Source organism: Scyliorhinus torazame, chromosome 6 (assembly GCF_047496885.1).
Source record: "Scyliorhinus torazame isolate Kashiwa2021f chromosome 6, sScyTor2.1, whole genome shotgun sequence".
Classification (NCBI taxonomy): Eukaryota; Metazoa; Chordata; class Chondrichthyes; order Carcharhiniformes; family Scyliorhinidae; genus Scyliorhinus; species Scyliorhinus torazame.
In genome coordinates this window covers 60355517-60370268 of record NC_092712.1, presented here as the reverse complement: position 1 = coordinate 60370268, position 14752 = coordinate 60355517, and the positions used below count along the sequence as shown (strand labels likewise).

The following is a 14752-nucleotide window of genomic DNA, read 5'->3' as shown; positions in this document are numbered from 1 at the left end:
AATTTATTTTTTTAAATCTCCTTGGATGCAGAAAAGGCCTTGCTTGGTTCAGGGTTCACTGCCTGGGTGAAACTTCTGGGCAACGCTCCGACGGCGAGCATGCGGACCAACACCACGAACTCTAAATACTTCCACCTGCACAGGGGCACAAGGCAGGGATGCCTGCTGTTCCCGCTTCTGTTCGCCCTAGCAATTGAGCCACTGCTGATCACCGCCTCCCCCCCCCCCCCCCCCCAGAGCAGCGAAAAGTTGAAAGGGCATCTAGAGGGGACAGAGAGCATAGAGTCTCACTCTATGCGGATGACCTGCTCCTCTATATCAGGGCGAACCCCACCTCCACATGCACAGGGCTAAGCCTGAACAACTAAAGGTGATGCATCGAGTGCACCTAACCAGATCCCAAATGAATATGTTATTCCCAGAGGTGGAGGACAAATGTGAATGGTGTCAGGGAGGCCCAGTCAACCACACCAACATGTTTTGGGCCTGCCCAGACTAGTCAGGTTCTGGACACCTTCTTTGAGGTAATGTCCAAGGTTGTGGGAACGTGGGTGGAGCCATGCCCACAAGTGGCAGTCTTCAGGGTCTCAGACCAACCAGAACTTTTCATGGGGAGGAGGCCAACACCCTAGCCTTTGCCTTCCTAGATGCCCACCGAAGAATCCTTTTCGGCTGGCGATCGGCAGCACCACCCAAAGCTGCAGACTGGCTGGCCGTCCGGTCAGAACTCCTCCAACTGGAGAAAATAAAATTCACCATCTGTGGGTCAGGAGAGGGCTTCCACAAGACATGGGGGCCTGTTCGTAACCAGCAGCCAATGGTGGTGGTGGTTTCAGACCACAGAACGCAGGCAAGAGCTGCGGAGGAGGGCCTGAAAACAAGAGAGAGTGAACAGAGTCAAGAACAGCACACTGGGCGACACACGCCAGGGCCAACACAAAGTGCCCAAAAAGAGATGAACAGCCAGGCATGGACCGCAGCTACAGGGAGAGGGAAAGAAACAGGTAGACAGTCAGAAAGTTCCAGGTCATACGGGCGGCATGGTGGCACAGTGGTTAGCACCTCTGCCTCGCGGCACAGAGGACCTGGGTTCCTTCGCAGACCCGGGTCACTGCCGTGTGGAGTTTGCACATTCTCCCTGTGTCTTTGCGGGTCTCATCTCCACAACCCTAACATGCCCCACAACCTTGGGTGGCACAGTGGTTAGTACTGCTGCCTCACAGCTCCAGGGTTCAATTCCAGCCTCGGGTGACTCTCTGTGTGGAGTTTGCACTTTCTCCCCATGTCTGCGTTTGGGGTCTTCTCTCCCCCCCCCCCCCCCAACCTCCGAAGGAACTATGTAAATGTACAAACTTTGACTTTGTCAGTGATGGCGGAATTAAAAAAGGAAAACTTAAAACTTCGGGAGTATGATGTCCTGTGCTCCAAAAACTGGCAATCAACTCATATTATTAAAAAGCGATAGGTTTTTAAAAAGTGATATTTAAACAAAATGGCAGCTTGACTTGGGAAGTTTATGCTGTGGGTACTGCAGTTGCTGTCGAACAGGAAAAGCCCAAGTCAAGATTTACTATTCTAAGATGTTGAAATAAAAAGCATGACTCAAGCGTTGTGACACAGGAAGTAAGGTTAATGTGGCCAGGCAGTGAACATTATACACAAGTAAATTGACTGAAGCGCTGTAAGGCCTTGCCATTGACAATGTACATTTTTTTCTCCCACAATACACAGAAGGCAGAAGGGACAAGATCGGTCCATGGAACTAGACTACAGGAGGTATTTGGTACAAAAGTGCACAGAAATGTGACCAAAATTAGTGACAACAGTAAGAAAGATCTGTGGGCATAATATGAACAGCAATAGATATACCAGCAGGTTTCTTGTAGCATTGTTCACAGTGAATATAGGGAAATATTGTGTTGTCCATTTTAATTTACAAATCTGGACATTAATTTATGCTAACTGAATAAGTTATCACTGATAGAGGATTGTGGAAGTTTTAGTAGCACTTTCAGGCTTATATTCGCTGAGTAATTGTACATATGATAGGGCAGCATGGTGGCGCAGTGGTTAGCATTGCTGCCTCACAGCGCTGAGGTCCCAGGTTCGATCCCCGTTCTGGGTCACTGTCTGTGTGGAGTTTGCACATTCTCCCAGTGTTTGCGTGGGTTTCGCCCCACAACCCAAAGATGTGCAGGGTACGTGGCGTGGCCCTAATTGCCCCTTAATTGGAAAAAATGAATTGGGTACTCTAAATTTATAGAAAATAAACAAACATGATGACGAGAGGATTGCATAGTAGACTCGAGTGCATAATTGTGCCTTTTTTGCCCAAAGCAATAGTTTTGAAGTTAATAGAAAATAGAACAAATGGTGAAGAATGTAGTTAAATAAAAGGGACGGCACAGTATCACCATGATTAGCACTGTTGCTTCACAGCGCCAGGGACCCTGGTTCAATTGCCGGCTTGGGTCACTGCCCGTGCAGAATCTGCACGTTGTCCCTGTGTCTGCGTGGGTTTCCTCCGGGTGCTCCGGTTTCCTCCCACAATCCAAAGATGTGTGGGTTAGTTGGAATGGTCACGTTAAATTGCCCCGTAGTGTCCAAAGGTTAGGTGGGATTGCTGGGTTAAGGGGATAGGGTGGCGGTGTGGGCTTAGGTAGGTGCTCTTTCAGGGGCCGAATGGCCTCCTTCTGCACTGTAAATTCTATGATTTTATGATAAGTGAAATTACATTGAATGAAAAAAATATTCATGGTATTTAGCAATGAATGAAGATTTTCAATGAGGAAGATGTTGGGGCAAGATTGTGAGACGTGCTAGTACCTATAGCTTGGATGTGGGAGCACGGAGGGCTGTAAAGCATACACAAAAAATCCCCACAATTTAAAAAAGTGGAGAGATAACCAACAACGTCATAAGCATGCGATGAAGTTACGACATACTCAGGGGAATCAAAGTGGTGTCATTAATTGTGAAAGCAAAAGGGAAATAGGGCTCCAGCTTTGAATTCAGCACAAATGCTTCAGCAGCTTTCCAGTTTGAAGTATCCAAATTCATATTGATCATAGCTGCTGCAATCATGATTACTGAGCTGAGGCGCTACATCCCATGATAGGAAGGTGGCGGTTGTTTTACACGATTAGGATCCCCTAGTTCTCAAACTAAGTTGGCTAACAGGAAGAGAAACACACTACTTTATACATGATTATTCATACTAAATATCAGTGCTTCAATCAAACTTGAAATGTTGGAAGTATTACATTGGTTGAAGGCAGATTCCGCTACAGAATTCAAAGGAAAGTGAAAGAGATTTATTTTGAAGGGAGGAAGTTGCACAGAGATTGGCATATTGTGCATTATATTTTAAGAGCTAAAAGTCAGCAAATTTTTACAGAAGTCTCACCTGCACTGCCACACTTCAAGCCCAATACAGTTTCTTCCCTAGGTTCTCTACTTGTGATACCAGTCAACATTTATCTTTCAACCGGCACCACTAAAAAAATCAGATAATCTGGTCAGTTATCTCTTTACGGTTTGTTGGACCCTATTGGGCATAACTGAACTGCTGCTCACTTTTCAAAAACCACAGGCTGCCACTGTCCAGTCTGAACACTTATCTGGTATCAAGTTACGGATTAACCTAAAACTTTAAAAAAAAATATCAGTCATCATTGGCATATGTGAAGCCATTCTGTTCATTAAATCTTCACACCCAGTTATCCACCCCCCTAACCCACTCTTCACTGTTGGGCACTTTGCCTCTGCCATACTACTGTCACCACCCCACCCACAAATTTTCCGCACACATACAGACCTGCCTTTCCCAACTCGACTCCCTTATGCCCAGTGAATTACCTCCACAGCTTTGTTCCACCATACTTGGGAAGTCTTCAACCATAATGTTCCAATCTGCATATTGCATCCATTTAATTTCTGCCGCCTACCTCTTTCTTTTTGTGAAAATTTTAAATAAAATATACATTGCTTAAAACCCGCTACTTATAACCACGCAATTCAATCACAAGCAATTACCTTATTCAGTTTTAATCGCAGAGATTTACAGCAGTGTTTTTTAGCTTGCATATGTTTTAAAACTAATACAACAAAATATACAGGACTACCTACCTCCCTGCCATGCACCTGGTGGATTTACATATTTCCCAGTTTGATCCTCCCCTTTCGATGTAATCAAATTTATTTTACCCTCCTAACACAACCAATTCCTTACTGCATCTATTATATAAAACTAATGCAAATACTTATCAGAATTTGTTGGGCACAAAATATATTTCACAGAAGAAAATGAATATTCTCAACACAATCCAAATGAAAGTCACCCCAGAAGCCTTTGTTATTTCGAGACATCAGATAGGTGCCTTCTCCTGAGTTCACTTGGATTGAAGACTACCTTCAACAACTCACTGGCTGGACAAATAACATTCAAATAAATCATGTTCTGTTTTGTCTATATGCATGGGGCGGCAAGGTGGCACAGTGGTTAGCATTGCTGCCTCATAGCTCTAGGGTCCCGGGTGCAATTCCTATCTCGGGTGACTGTGTGGAGTTTGCACGTTCTCCCCGTGCCTGCATGGGTATCCTCCGGGTGCTCCGTTTTCCTCCCATAGTCCAAAGATGTGCAGGTTTGGCTATGCTAAATTGCCCCTTGGTGTCCAAAAAAGGGTAGGTGGGGTTACTGGGATAAGCTGGAGGCATGGGGTTAAGTAGAGTGCTCTTTCCAAAGGCCGGTACAGGCTCAATGGGGCGAATGGCCTCCTCCTGCATTGTAAATTCTATGATTCTATGCAGAAGCAGCACCAAAGAAACACATAAAGCCTATTAGGTAAAATGTTCTATAAGTTAAAAGCATATGCTGAACTAAGATTTCAAGTTGCTTTTTTTAAACCACTAAACACTATTTTAAAAACCTTTAAAGATACTTATGTACCCAGTCCTGAGCTGATTACATAAAACTAGGATTGCTTGCATCATTTCAATTCTATTTTTGAATGTTGATGCATTTGAGATAATGTTCTCAAAAATCAAAGAGCAAATTTCAAAACCTCTTCTGACCTTGCCCTTTACAAGTTACTTCACACATTTTTCCTGCGAAGTTAAATAAAGATCGACACACCGTTGCCCGAATGGATCTGTCTGTCTTTTGATTGTACTATTACCTTTATTTCATAAAATCACAAAAACACTGATTGCAGAGGTGATTTGCACTTGGTAACGGTTTGATTCTCAAGCAGGTAACAGCAAAGCCGCCATAGTCCCAGAGAACCATAGGCTGCTTTCCTCTTTGAGGGAGGGAACTGACTGGTGGTGATTTAACCTGAGGATCACTACACCTCAGGTGAGGGGCAAGGTCGAGAAGGCGGGGCCTTCATGAATAATCTCAGCCGGCACAGGAATTGAATCCACGCTGCTGGCAGCAATGTATTGTTGCACAGAGAGCAACAGCATTCTTTGACATCTTTGCTGAAAGACAAATCTGTAGCAATGCATGATGAAAAATACAAATCCATCCAGTAGGGTTTGGAGTCAAAATACCTCAGAAATATCAAACCCAAAGTGACGAGGCATGGCATGTGGTGCGTGCAACATGCTTGGGAGGAATTTTACGATTCCCCACCTCTGGGGTTTTCCCTGCATCATGCTTGGGCCTGTTGTCGACTAGCTGAGAGAGACGGATTGCTCTCATAAATCAATAATTGGTGTATCCTGCAACCACCAAGACAACAGAAAGTGAACTAGATGAGACTTGGTCCCACAATTCTTAAATTCTGATTTTAAATCATCCATTTTGAGCAATGATGTTCCTGAGTTTTTACAATTTAAGCACCTCGAGGCTAATGGCAAACCGGACGAAGCAAATTCAATCGTAACTAGAAACGGACAAAAATCTGTGCTGTAAGATTCTATAATTCTAAACGTGGTTCCTTAATTATATTGAGTTCAGGTGTTTAATGTACATTCATGTCTGAGAAACAGGAGAAGATGGATTTGTGACACCATCTGTTACGCTTAATTCTTTCAGCAGAGCTGCTTGGCTGATGGCAGTGCGCAATACAAAGTGAGAGATGGGCAAAATAGGCATTTGATACGTAGCCTTTGGCTTACATGTAACATACCTGAATTGGTATCAGCATAAAGCAACTAACCGAGATGGATGTTGTTTACACTATTAATTGCAATATGAATGGGTTGGATTGCACTCCGATCAGGCAGTGACTAATTCCAAAGCCCATCTACAATAATAACTTCTATTTAAATAATAACTTTAACACAGGAAAACATCCCAAAGTGCTTCAGAGATCAGGCAAAAATTGATATGTGGCCAAAGAAGGAGCTAATGAAGCTTGCTCAGAGAGGTAGGGTTTAGGCAGAATCTTAAGGACGTAGAAAGGTGGGGCGTGAATTAGGGAGGAAATGTTGTAGTTTAAGATCTAGAAGACAGCTAAACGTGCAGCCAATAATGCTGCACTGAAGGAGTGAGGAATGCAGACTTGGTGGAGAGCCAGAGTTCTTGGAGGATTGTAGGACTGAAGGAGGCTACAAAGATTAGGAGGGGCAAGCCCCTGAAGGGATTTCACAAAAGGCTGGAGAATTTTTAATCTGTGTTGGTGGACTAGGAACTAACATCAATCAATAAACAAGAGGGGGCATGGATGTGTGGAACTTGCTGCAGATGGCGTTTAAGAGTACAAGTAGAGTTTGAGAGCCCAGGTTTGAGAGCTCAAGTTTAAGGTGGAAGGAAAACCAACTGGGAATTTGCAGTTAGAAAATAACAAAAGCATTGATGAGGATATTGGTAGCTGTTCAGCTGAGGTAGAAAGAGAAGGTGGAAGCTGGGGTTCTTTCTGATGGATATGATGTGGGATTGGAAGCTCAGCTCAGGGTCATGTTGGATGCCACGGTTCTGTACTGATTGTTTTAACGGGAGAGTGTCCAGGGAAGGAAGGGGAGAGGATCGATGTCAAGGAAAAAGAATTTGTGGTAGGAGTTGAACTAGCTTCGGTATTAATTTAACAAGAAAAACTTGAACTCATCCCAGACTTTTATTTTAAAATTCTTTCAAAGAATGTGAGCACCACTGGCAAGGCCACCATTGTCACTCATGGGGTGAGTGTCGAACTAAGAGTCTGACAATACAGAAGTGATGGAGGGGTCAAGAGAGGTAGAGGTCAATGTCGTCTGCATACACGTGAAAGCTGACAGTATATTTTTGGATAATATTGCAGAAAAACACCACAACAGCAAGAAGCAAAAATAGTTACAAGAATTATAGGAGTAACCAATTGCTGTACATCAGTTCAACTAAAAGCACACACACACACGCGAGTCAGGATAGCATATCAGCAACAAGTAAAACAGTAGCCTAGACTTCAAATCTACAGGCAAGATATATTCTACTTAATTTATAAGGCCACAACGCCCAGCTGAAACCAACGATTATATTTTAATTCTGGAATACTATGCATGCCTGACAGACTATTAAATGCCACTGCACGTACAACACATGTAAAGCATTATGGCTTTCCAAACACATGCATACACATGTCAATTATTCACTGTAAAATTCCCAGTCAGTTTGTATCCAAAATCAAAAAAGCACGAGCTTTTATCAAAAGTACCATGTTTACCATGACTTTTTCCAGGGATGCATGCAGAATTATTCACCCAGCCCCCTCCACAAAACTGGCACACTGGTGTGGCCAAGACATGAGGAACAAGTGCAGTGAAGGTATTTTAGTGGAGGTAGTTCAAATGCAATGACTAACCCTCCACACTCACCAGAGAAAGATGATAGATAGCCAAGAGAGAGAGAGAGAGAGTCACTGGGGCTAAACTGTTGATTTAAAAGGAGGGCTGGCTGTATAAAACTGTGTGGTTAATGTGCAAGAAACAATTCATCCATCAGGGGAGAGAGAGAGAGAGAGAGAGCTAGTGACCCTGTTAATGGTCACATCACCCTGAAGTCTGGCTTTACCCCCCAAAAAATAACCCTGACTCCACACAACATCCCAAAGGGACGGCGGCGGTAATGTCTCCGCCTCCACCCCCCCCCCCCTAAAAAAAAGGAAAAAATAAAAATGTCCCCTCAAGTTGGGCTTTGCAAAGAAAAGTGGGGGTTGGGGGGGGGGGGTGGAATCAATCTTCAGCACAGGGGCTGAAGTGAAATAAATAAAACAAAGAGAGAGAGAGTGAGGAAGGCCGGATGGGATCGGCCTAGCCGCCGACTGCAGCCTCTCTCCCTCCCCCAGTCCCCCCGGCTGCTTGCCGGCGCTGGGAGTGACCCCGAGAGGCGAGGCCGCCCTCCGCCACAGGGAGAGGAGCCGCCATGTTCCCGCTCCCGCCCCCCGCCCGCCAGCGATCCCCCCCGCCCCCCCGGATCAGCCCCACTCCCCCGGATCTCCCTCCTCACTCACCTCCGGCTCGGTATGTCCCCGGCCTACCTGACAGCCCAGGCCGGTGTCGAGCTCCTGCTTTTCCCCCACCCCACCCGGAGCTGCGGCTCTTATTGACGGGGCTCCCTCCGATGGGCTCCGCGATCGATTCCCACTCGGACTCTCGGCTCCACATCAACAGCGGCCAACAGGAGCCCGGCGGCGCCCCCCACCGCCAGCGGCCGGAACAGCAGGAGGCAGCCAACCCTCCTCCTCACAGCCTACCCTCCACCTCACAACACTTCACCTCACAACACTCCTCCCAGCCTACCCTCCACCTCACAACACTCCACCCAGCCTACCCTCCACCTCACAACACTCCACCTCACAACACTCCACCCAGCCTACCCTCCACCTCACAACACTCCACCCAGCCTACCCTCCACCTCACAACACTCCACCTCACAACACTCCACCCAGCCTACCCTCCACCTCACAACACTCCACCCAGCCTACCCTCCACCTCACAACACTTCACCTCAACACTTCACCCAGCCTACCCTCCACCTTACAACACTCCACCCAGCCTACCCTCCACCTCACAACACTCCACCCAGCCTGCCCTCCACCTCACAACACTCCTCCCAGCCTACCCTCCACCTCACAGCCTACCCTCCACCTCACAACACTCCACCCAGCCTACCCTCCACCTCACAACACTCCACCCAGCCTACCCTCCACCTCACAACACTCCACCCAGCCTACCCTCCACCTCACAACACTCCACCCAGCCTACCCTCCACCTCACAACACTCCACCCAGCCTACCCTCCACCTCACAACACTCCACCTCACAACACTCCACCCAGCCTACCCTCCACCTCACAACACTCCTCCCAGCCTACCCTCCACCTCACAACACTCCTCCCAGCCTGCCCTCCACCTCACAACACTCCTCCCAGCCTGCCCTCCACCTCACAACACTTCACCTCAACACTTCACCCAGCCTACCCTCCACCTTACAACACTCCACCCAGCCTACCCTCCACCTCACAACACTCCACCCAGCCTGCCCTCCACCTCACAACACTCCTCCCAGCCTACCCTCCACCTCACAGCCTACCCTCCACCTCACAACACTCCACCCAGCCTACCCTCCACCTCACAACACTCCACCCAGCCTACCCTCCACCTCACAACACTCCACCCAGCCTACCCTCCACCTCACAACACTCCACCTCACAACACTCCACCCAGCCTACCCTCCACCTCACAACACTGCTCCCAGCCTACCCTCCACCTCACAACACTCCTCCCAGCCTGCCCTCCACCTCACAACACTCCTCCCAGCCTGCCCTCCACCTCACAACACTTCTCACAGCCTGCCCTCCACCTCACAACACTCCTCCCAGCCTGCCCTCCACCTCACAACACTCCTCCCAGCCTGCCCTCCACCTCACAACACTCCTCCCAGCCTGCCCTCCACCTCACAACACTCCACCCAGCCAACCCTCCTCCTCACAGCCTACCCTCCACCTCACAACACTCCTCCCAGCCTGCCCTCCACCTTACAACACTCCACCCAGCCTGCCCTCCACCTCACAACACTCCTCCCAGCCTGCCCTCCACCTCACAACACTCCTCCCAGCCTACCCTCCTCCCTCACAACACTCCTCCCAGCCTACCCTCCTCCCTCCCAGCCTACCCTCCACCGCACAACACTCCTCCCAGCCTGCCCTCCACCTCACAACACTCCACCCAGCCAACCCTCCTCCTCACAGCATACCCTCCACCTCACAGCACTCATTCCAGCCTACCCTCCACCTCCCAACACTCCACCCAGCCTGCCCTCCACCTCACAACACTCCTCCCAGCCTACCCTCCTCCTTCCCAGCCTACCCTCCATCGCACAACACACCTCCCTCCACCTCATAGCCCTCCTCCCAGCCAACCCTCCACCTCACAACACTCCACCCAGCCTGCCCTCCACCTCACAACACTCCTCCCAGCCTACCCTCCTCCCTCCCAGCCTACCCTCCATCACACAACACACCTCCCTCCACCTCACAGCTCTCCTCTCAGCCTACCATCCACCTCCCAGCTAACCCTCCACCTCACAGCACTCATTCCAGCCTACCCTCCACCTCCCAACACTCCTCCAAGCCTACCCTCCGCCTCACTACCCTCCGCCTCACTACCCTCTGCCTCACTACCCTCCGCCTCACAACATTCCACCCAGCCTGCCCTCCACCTCACAACACTCATCCCAGCCTACCCTCTACCTCATAGCCCTCCTCTGAGCCTACCCTCCACCTCACAACACTCCTCCTCCCAGCCTACCCTCTACCTCATAGCCCTCCTCTCAGCCTACCCTCCACCTCACAACACTCCTCCTCCCAGCCTACCCTCCACCTCACAACACTCCTCCTCCCAGCCTACCTTCCACCTCACAACACTCCACCTCACAACACTCCTCCTCCCAACACTCCTCCTCCCAGCCTTCGCTCCACGTCACAGCCTTCCTCCCTCCACCTTGTCATAATATACACCAGTATATCATGGTGCAAACACACACACTGATGGACACACAGCAAGACCAATCAACACACACAACACCGCAGCCAATCACCAGTTAGAGCACACTCACTATATAAACAGAGGGCCTCAGTTCCAGCTCAGTCAGGATGCAGCCTCTCAGAAGGACAGAGCTTACAGCACAGACCTTCACCATGTGCTGAGTGCAAAGACTGGTTAAGACAGGCATAGGTCTTTAGTTTAATCTGATATCGTGTTAACCCACAGTGAAAGTATGTTCAACAGTTTCTAACTTAATAAAATAGCGTTGTACTATTTTAAGTGTTGGTGGCCTGTATGTGGTCCACAGATCCAGAGTACCCAACACATCACACCTCACAACCCTCCTCCCTCCACCTCACAACCCTCCCCCCAGCCTACCCTCCACCTCACAGCATTCATCCCTCCACCTCACAGCCCTCCACCCATCCTGCCCTCCATCTCACAGCCTACCCTCCACCTCAAAACACTCCTCCCAGCCTACCCTCCATCTCACAGCCCTCCTCCCTCCACCTCACAGCACTCCACCCTCCACCTCACAGCCCTCCACCCACCCTACCCTCCACCTCACAGCAGTCCTCCCACCCTACCCTCCACCTCAAAACACTCCCCCAGCCCACCCTCCACCTTAGAACACGCCCCCCCAGCCCACCCTCCATCTCAAAACAATCCTCCAACCCGCCCTCAAAGCACCTCACAGCCCACCTTCCACCTCAAAACACTCCTCCCAGCCTACCCGCCACCTCAAAACACTCCTCCCAGCCTACCCGCCACCTCAAAACACTCCTCCCAGCCTGCCCTCCACCTCACAACACTTCTCACAGCCTGCCCTCCACCTCAAAGCACTCATTGCAGCCTACCCTCCATCTCAAAACACTCCTCCTAGCCTATCCTCCACCTCAAAACGCTCCTCCCAGCCTACCCTCTATCTCAAAACACCTTCAAATTCCCTTTTCTCCATATTCCCAGTGTTCAAACACCTTCCACCTCCAAAGTCCCTCCCTCCAATCTGCTTCACACCCTCTAAACTCCCCGCTTCACCTCCAAACACCCATCTCACTTCCTTCAGAATCACTCCCACTATCTCCAAACTCACCACGTCCAATCTCCCATCCACCACCTCGAAACTCCCTCTGCCAAATTCCCTCCACCTCCACCTCCCCATTCCCTCCCTCTCCAATCCTTTTCCTTGAATCTCCACCAAATCTCCATGAAATCCCCTCTCCCTCCACTTCCAAACTCTATCCACCTCCGCCAACCACACCCACCAGCCCCTTCGCTTGACTTCCATGTTCTTTCCTCCAAACTGCCTCCGTCCTCCACATCCTCCAAAGTCTTTACCAACCTCCAGCAAACACCCTCCATCCCTTAACTTCCTCATCCTACCTTCCTCGCACCTCCCTCCTCTCCTCCACCTCTCCCTCCAATCTTTCCACCCATCTCCTTCTCCCTACCTCACCCTCCCTCTTTTCCCTCCTTACCCATCCAATCTTGTGTGTTGTTTGCATGTTCTCCCCGTGTCTACGTGGGTTTTCTCCGGAAGCTCCAGTTTCCTCCCACAGTCCAAAGATGTGCAGGTTGCGTGGATTGGCCAGGCTAAATTGCTCCTTATGGTTCAGAGGTTGGTTGGGGATAGGGCGGTGCATGGGACGAGGTAGGGTGCTCTTTCAAAGAGTCGGTGCAGACTCGATGGGCCAATGGTGGTCTTCTGCACTGTAGGGAATTCTATCAACCTCCTTGAAATCCCTTCACAATGTCCACCTTCTCCTCTTTTAATCGCCACCATTTCCTTCATTACCGTCCCCTGCATTCCAACTCCCTCACTCCCCTGAACCAGTATTCCTTCTCCACCTCCTCACTACTCTCGCTCCTCTCTATCTCCATCCCCCTCCATTGCCTCCTCCATCAAATCCCTTCACACCCCGGTTGCCTTCAAATCCTCTCTAAATGTCGGAAAGACCAAGGAGCTGATCATCGACTTCAGGAAGCGTAGCACGACATACACTCCAGTCTGCATCAATGGCTTCAAAGTGGAGATCGTCGATAGCTTTAGGTTCCTGGGGGTCACCATCACCAACAGTCTGTCCTGGTCCACTCATGTTGATGCAACAGTCAAGAAAGCCCAACAACGCCTCTAACTTCCTACGGAAGCTAAAGAAATTTGGCATGTCTGCATCCACTCTAACAAACTTCTACAGATATGTGATAGAGAGCATCCTATCCGGCTGCATCACAGCCTGGTATGGCAACTGCTCGGTCCAAGATCGCAAGAAACTGCAGATTGTGGTGAACTCAGCCCAGCGCATCACACACTTTTGCCACCCTCCCATTGATTCTGTATACACCTCCCACTGTCTCAGGAAGGCAGACAGCATTATCAGAGAGCCCTCCCACCCAGGCATTGCCTTCTTCCAGACCCTTCCATCAGGCAGAAGGTACAGAAGTCTGAAGACTCGCACATCCAGACATCGGAACAGCTTCTTCCCCACAGCTACAAGACTCCTCAACGACTCCCCCTCGGACTGATCTGTTCCCTGTAAGAACGCTATTCACAAAGCCCTATGCTGCTCTTGCTCATGTATTTACTTTGTTTGGCCCGTTGTTCCGCATTGTAACCAATCACTGTTTGTTGATGTACCATTTGTCAATGTTCTCTGTCGATTATTCTTTTTGTCTACTATGTACATACTGTGTATGTTCCCTCGGCCGCAAAAAATACTTTTCACTGTACTTCGGTACATGTGACAATAAATCAAATCAAATCAAACCCTTCCTTTAATTTTCACCTCCTTTTGCTTCTTCAATCCCCTTCCCTCCCCCCTCCCCTCCCCATTCCCAACTCCTTCCAACTCCAATTATTACCTCTACTTCTCCATTTCCCCCGATCCTCTACCTCCAAACCTTTCCTACCTCACTTCTAATTCTTCCATCTCCAACACCTCACGCCAACCTCTACCTCCAAGTTTTTCTCCCTCCCCACCCTGGAACTCCAATCTTCTCGTCCACTTATACCTCTAATCCCTCCTCTTCCTCCCCAATCATCTTCCCAGCCTCACCTCCAAACTGTACCCCCAAGCCCCACCATTTTACCTCCTCCAATCCCGTTCAAGTATTTATCCAATTCCCTTTTTAAAATTACTGTTGAAGTATTAGTATATCAAAGAGCGCAGTAATGCAAGTACTGGCCCCTGGGGACATCACTATGTAGATAAAAGCAAATTATTGCGGATGCTGGAATCTGAAACAAAAACAGAAAATGCTGGACAATCTCTGCAGGTCTGACAGCATCTGTGGAGAGAGAAGGGAGCTAACGTTTCAAGTCTGGATGACTCTAATAATAATAAGAATCTTTATTGTCACAAGTAGGCTTACATTAACACTACAATGAAGTTACTGTGAAAATCCCCTAGTCACCACACTCCGGCACCTGTTCGGGTACACTGAGGGAGAATTCAGAATGTCCAATTCACCTAACAGCACATCTTTTGAGACTTGTGGGAGGAAACCAGAGCACCCGGAGGAAACCCGCGCAGACATTGGGAGAACGTGCATACTCCGCACAGACACCCAAGCCGGGAATCGAACCTGGGGCCCTGGAGTTGTGAAGCAACAGTAGTAACCACTGTGCTGCAGTGTCTTTGTCAAAGTGTGCATCACTGTGTACTTCCTTACAGTCTAAATAAAACAAGCTTATCACTACCCTGCTTCCTGTCCCTTGGCCTATTTTGTTTCCACTAAGATTCTGGCCCTGAATCCCATGGGCTTCAATTTTCTTTACGTGGTATTTTT

The 14752-nt window shown here is 49.0% G+C and overlaps 1 protein-coding gene across 8 annotated transcripts in view; it reads right to left on the bottom strand.

Annotated features, from left to right (window-relative positions):
- zmynd11 (zinc finger, MYND-type containing 11) overlaps positions 1–8609 on the bottom strand; it is a 292010-nt gene extending 283401 nt beyond the window's left edge. For 2 of the 8 annotated variants that reach the window (XM_072508258.1, XM_072508259.1), the window contains exon 1: positions 8433–8543. Coding sequence is in view for 3 of the 8 variants with exons in the window: in XM_072508248.1 (XP_072364349.1) it covers positions 8433–8586 (154 nt within the window). In the remaining 5 variants the exon portion in view is untranslated. Of the gene's footprint in view, positions 1–8432 lie in introns of all 8 variants that reach the window. The other 6 variants (XM_072508249.1, XM_072508248.1, XM_072508250.1 and 3 more) reach the window with 6 other exon arrangements.
- Positions 8610–14752: the final 6143 nt, after the last annotated feature.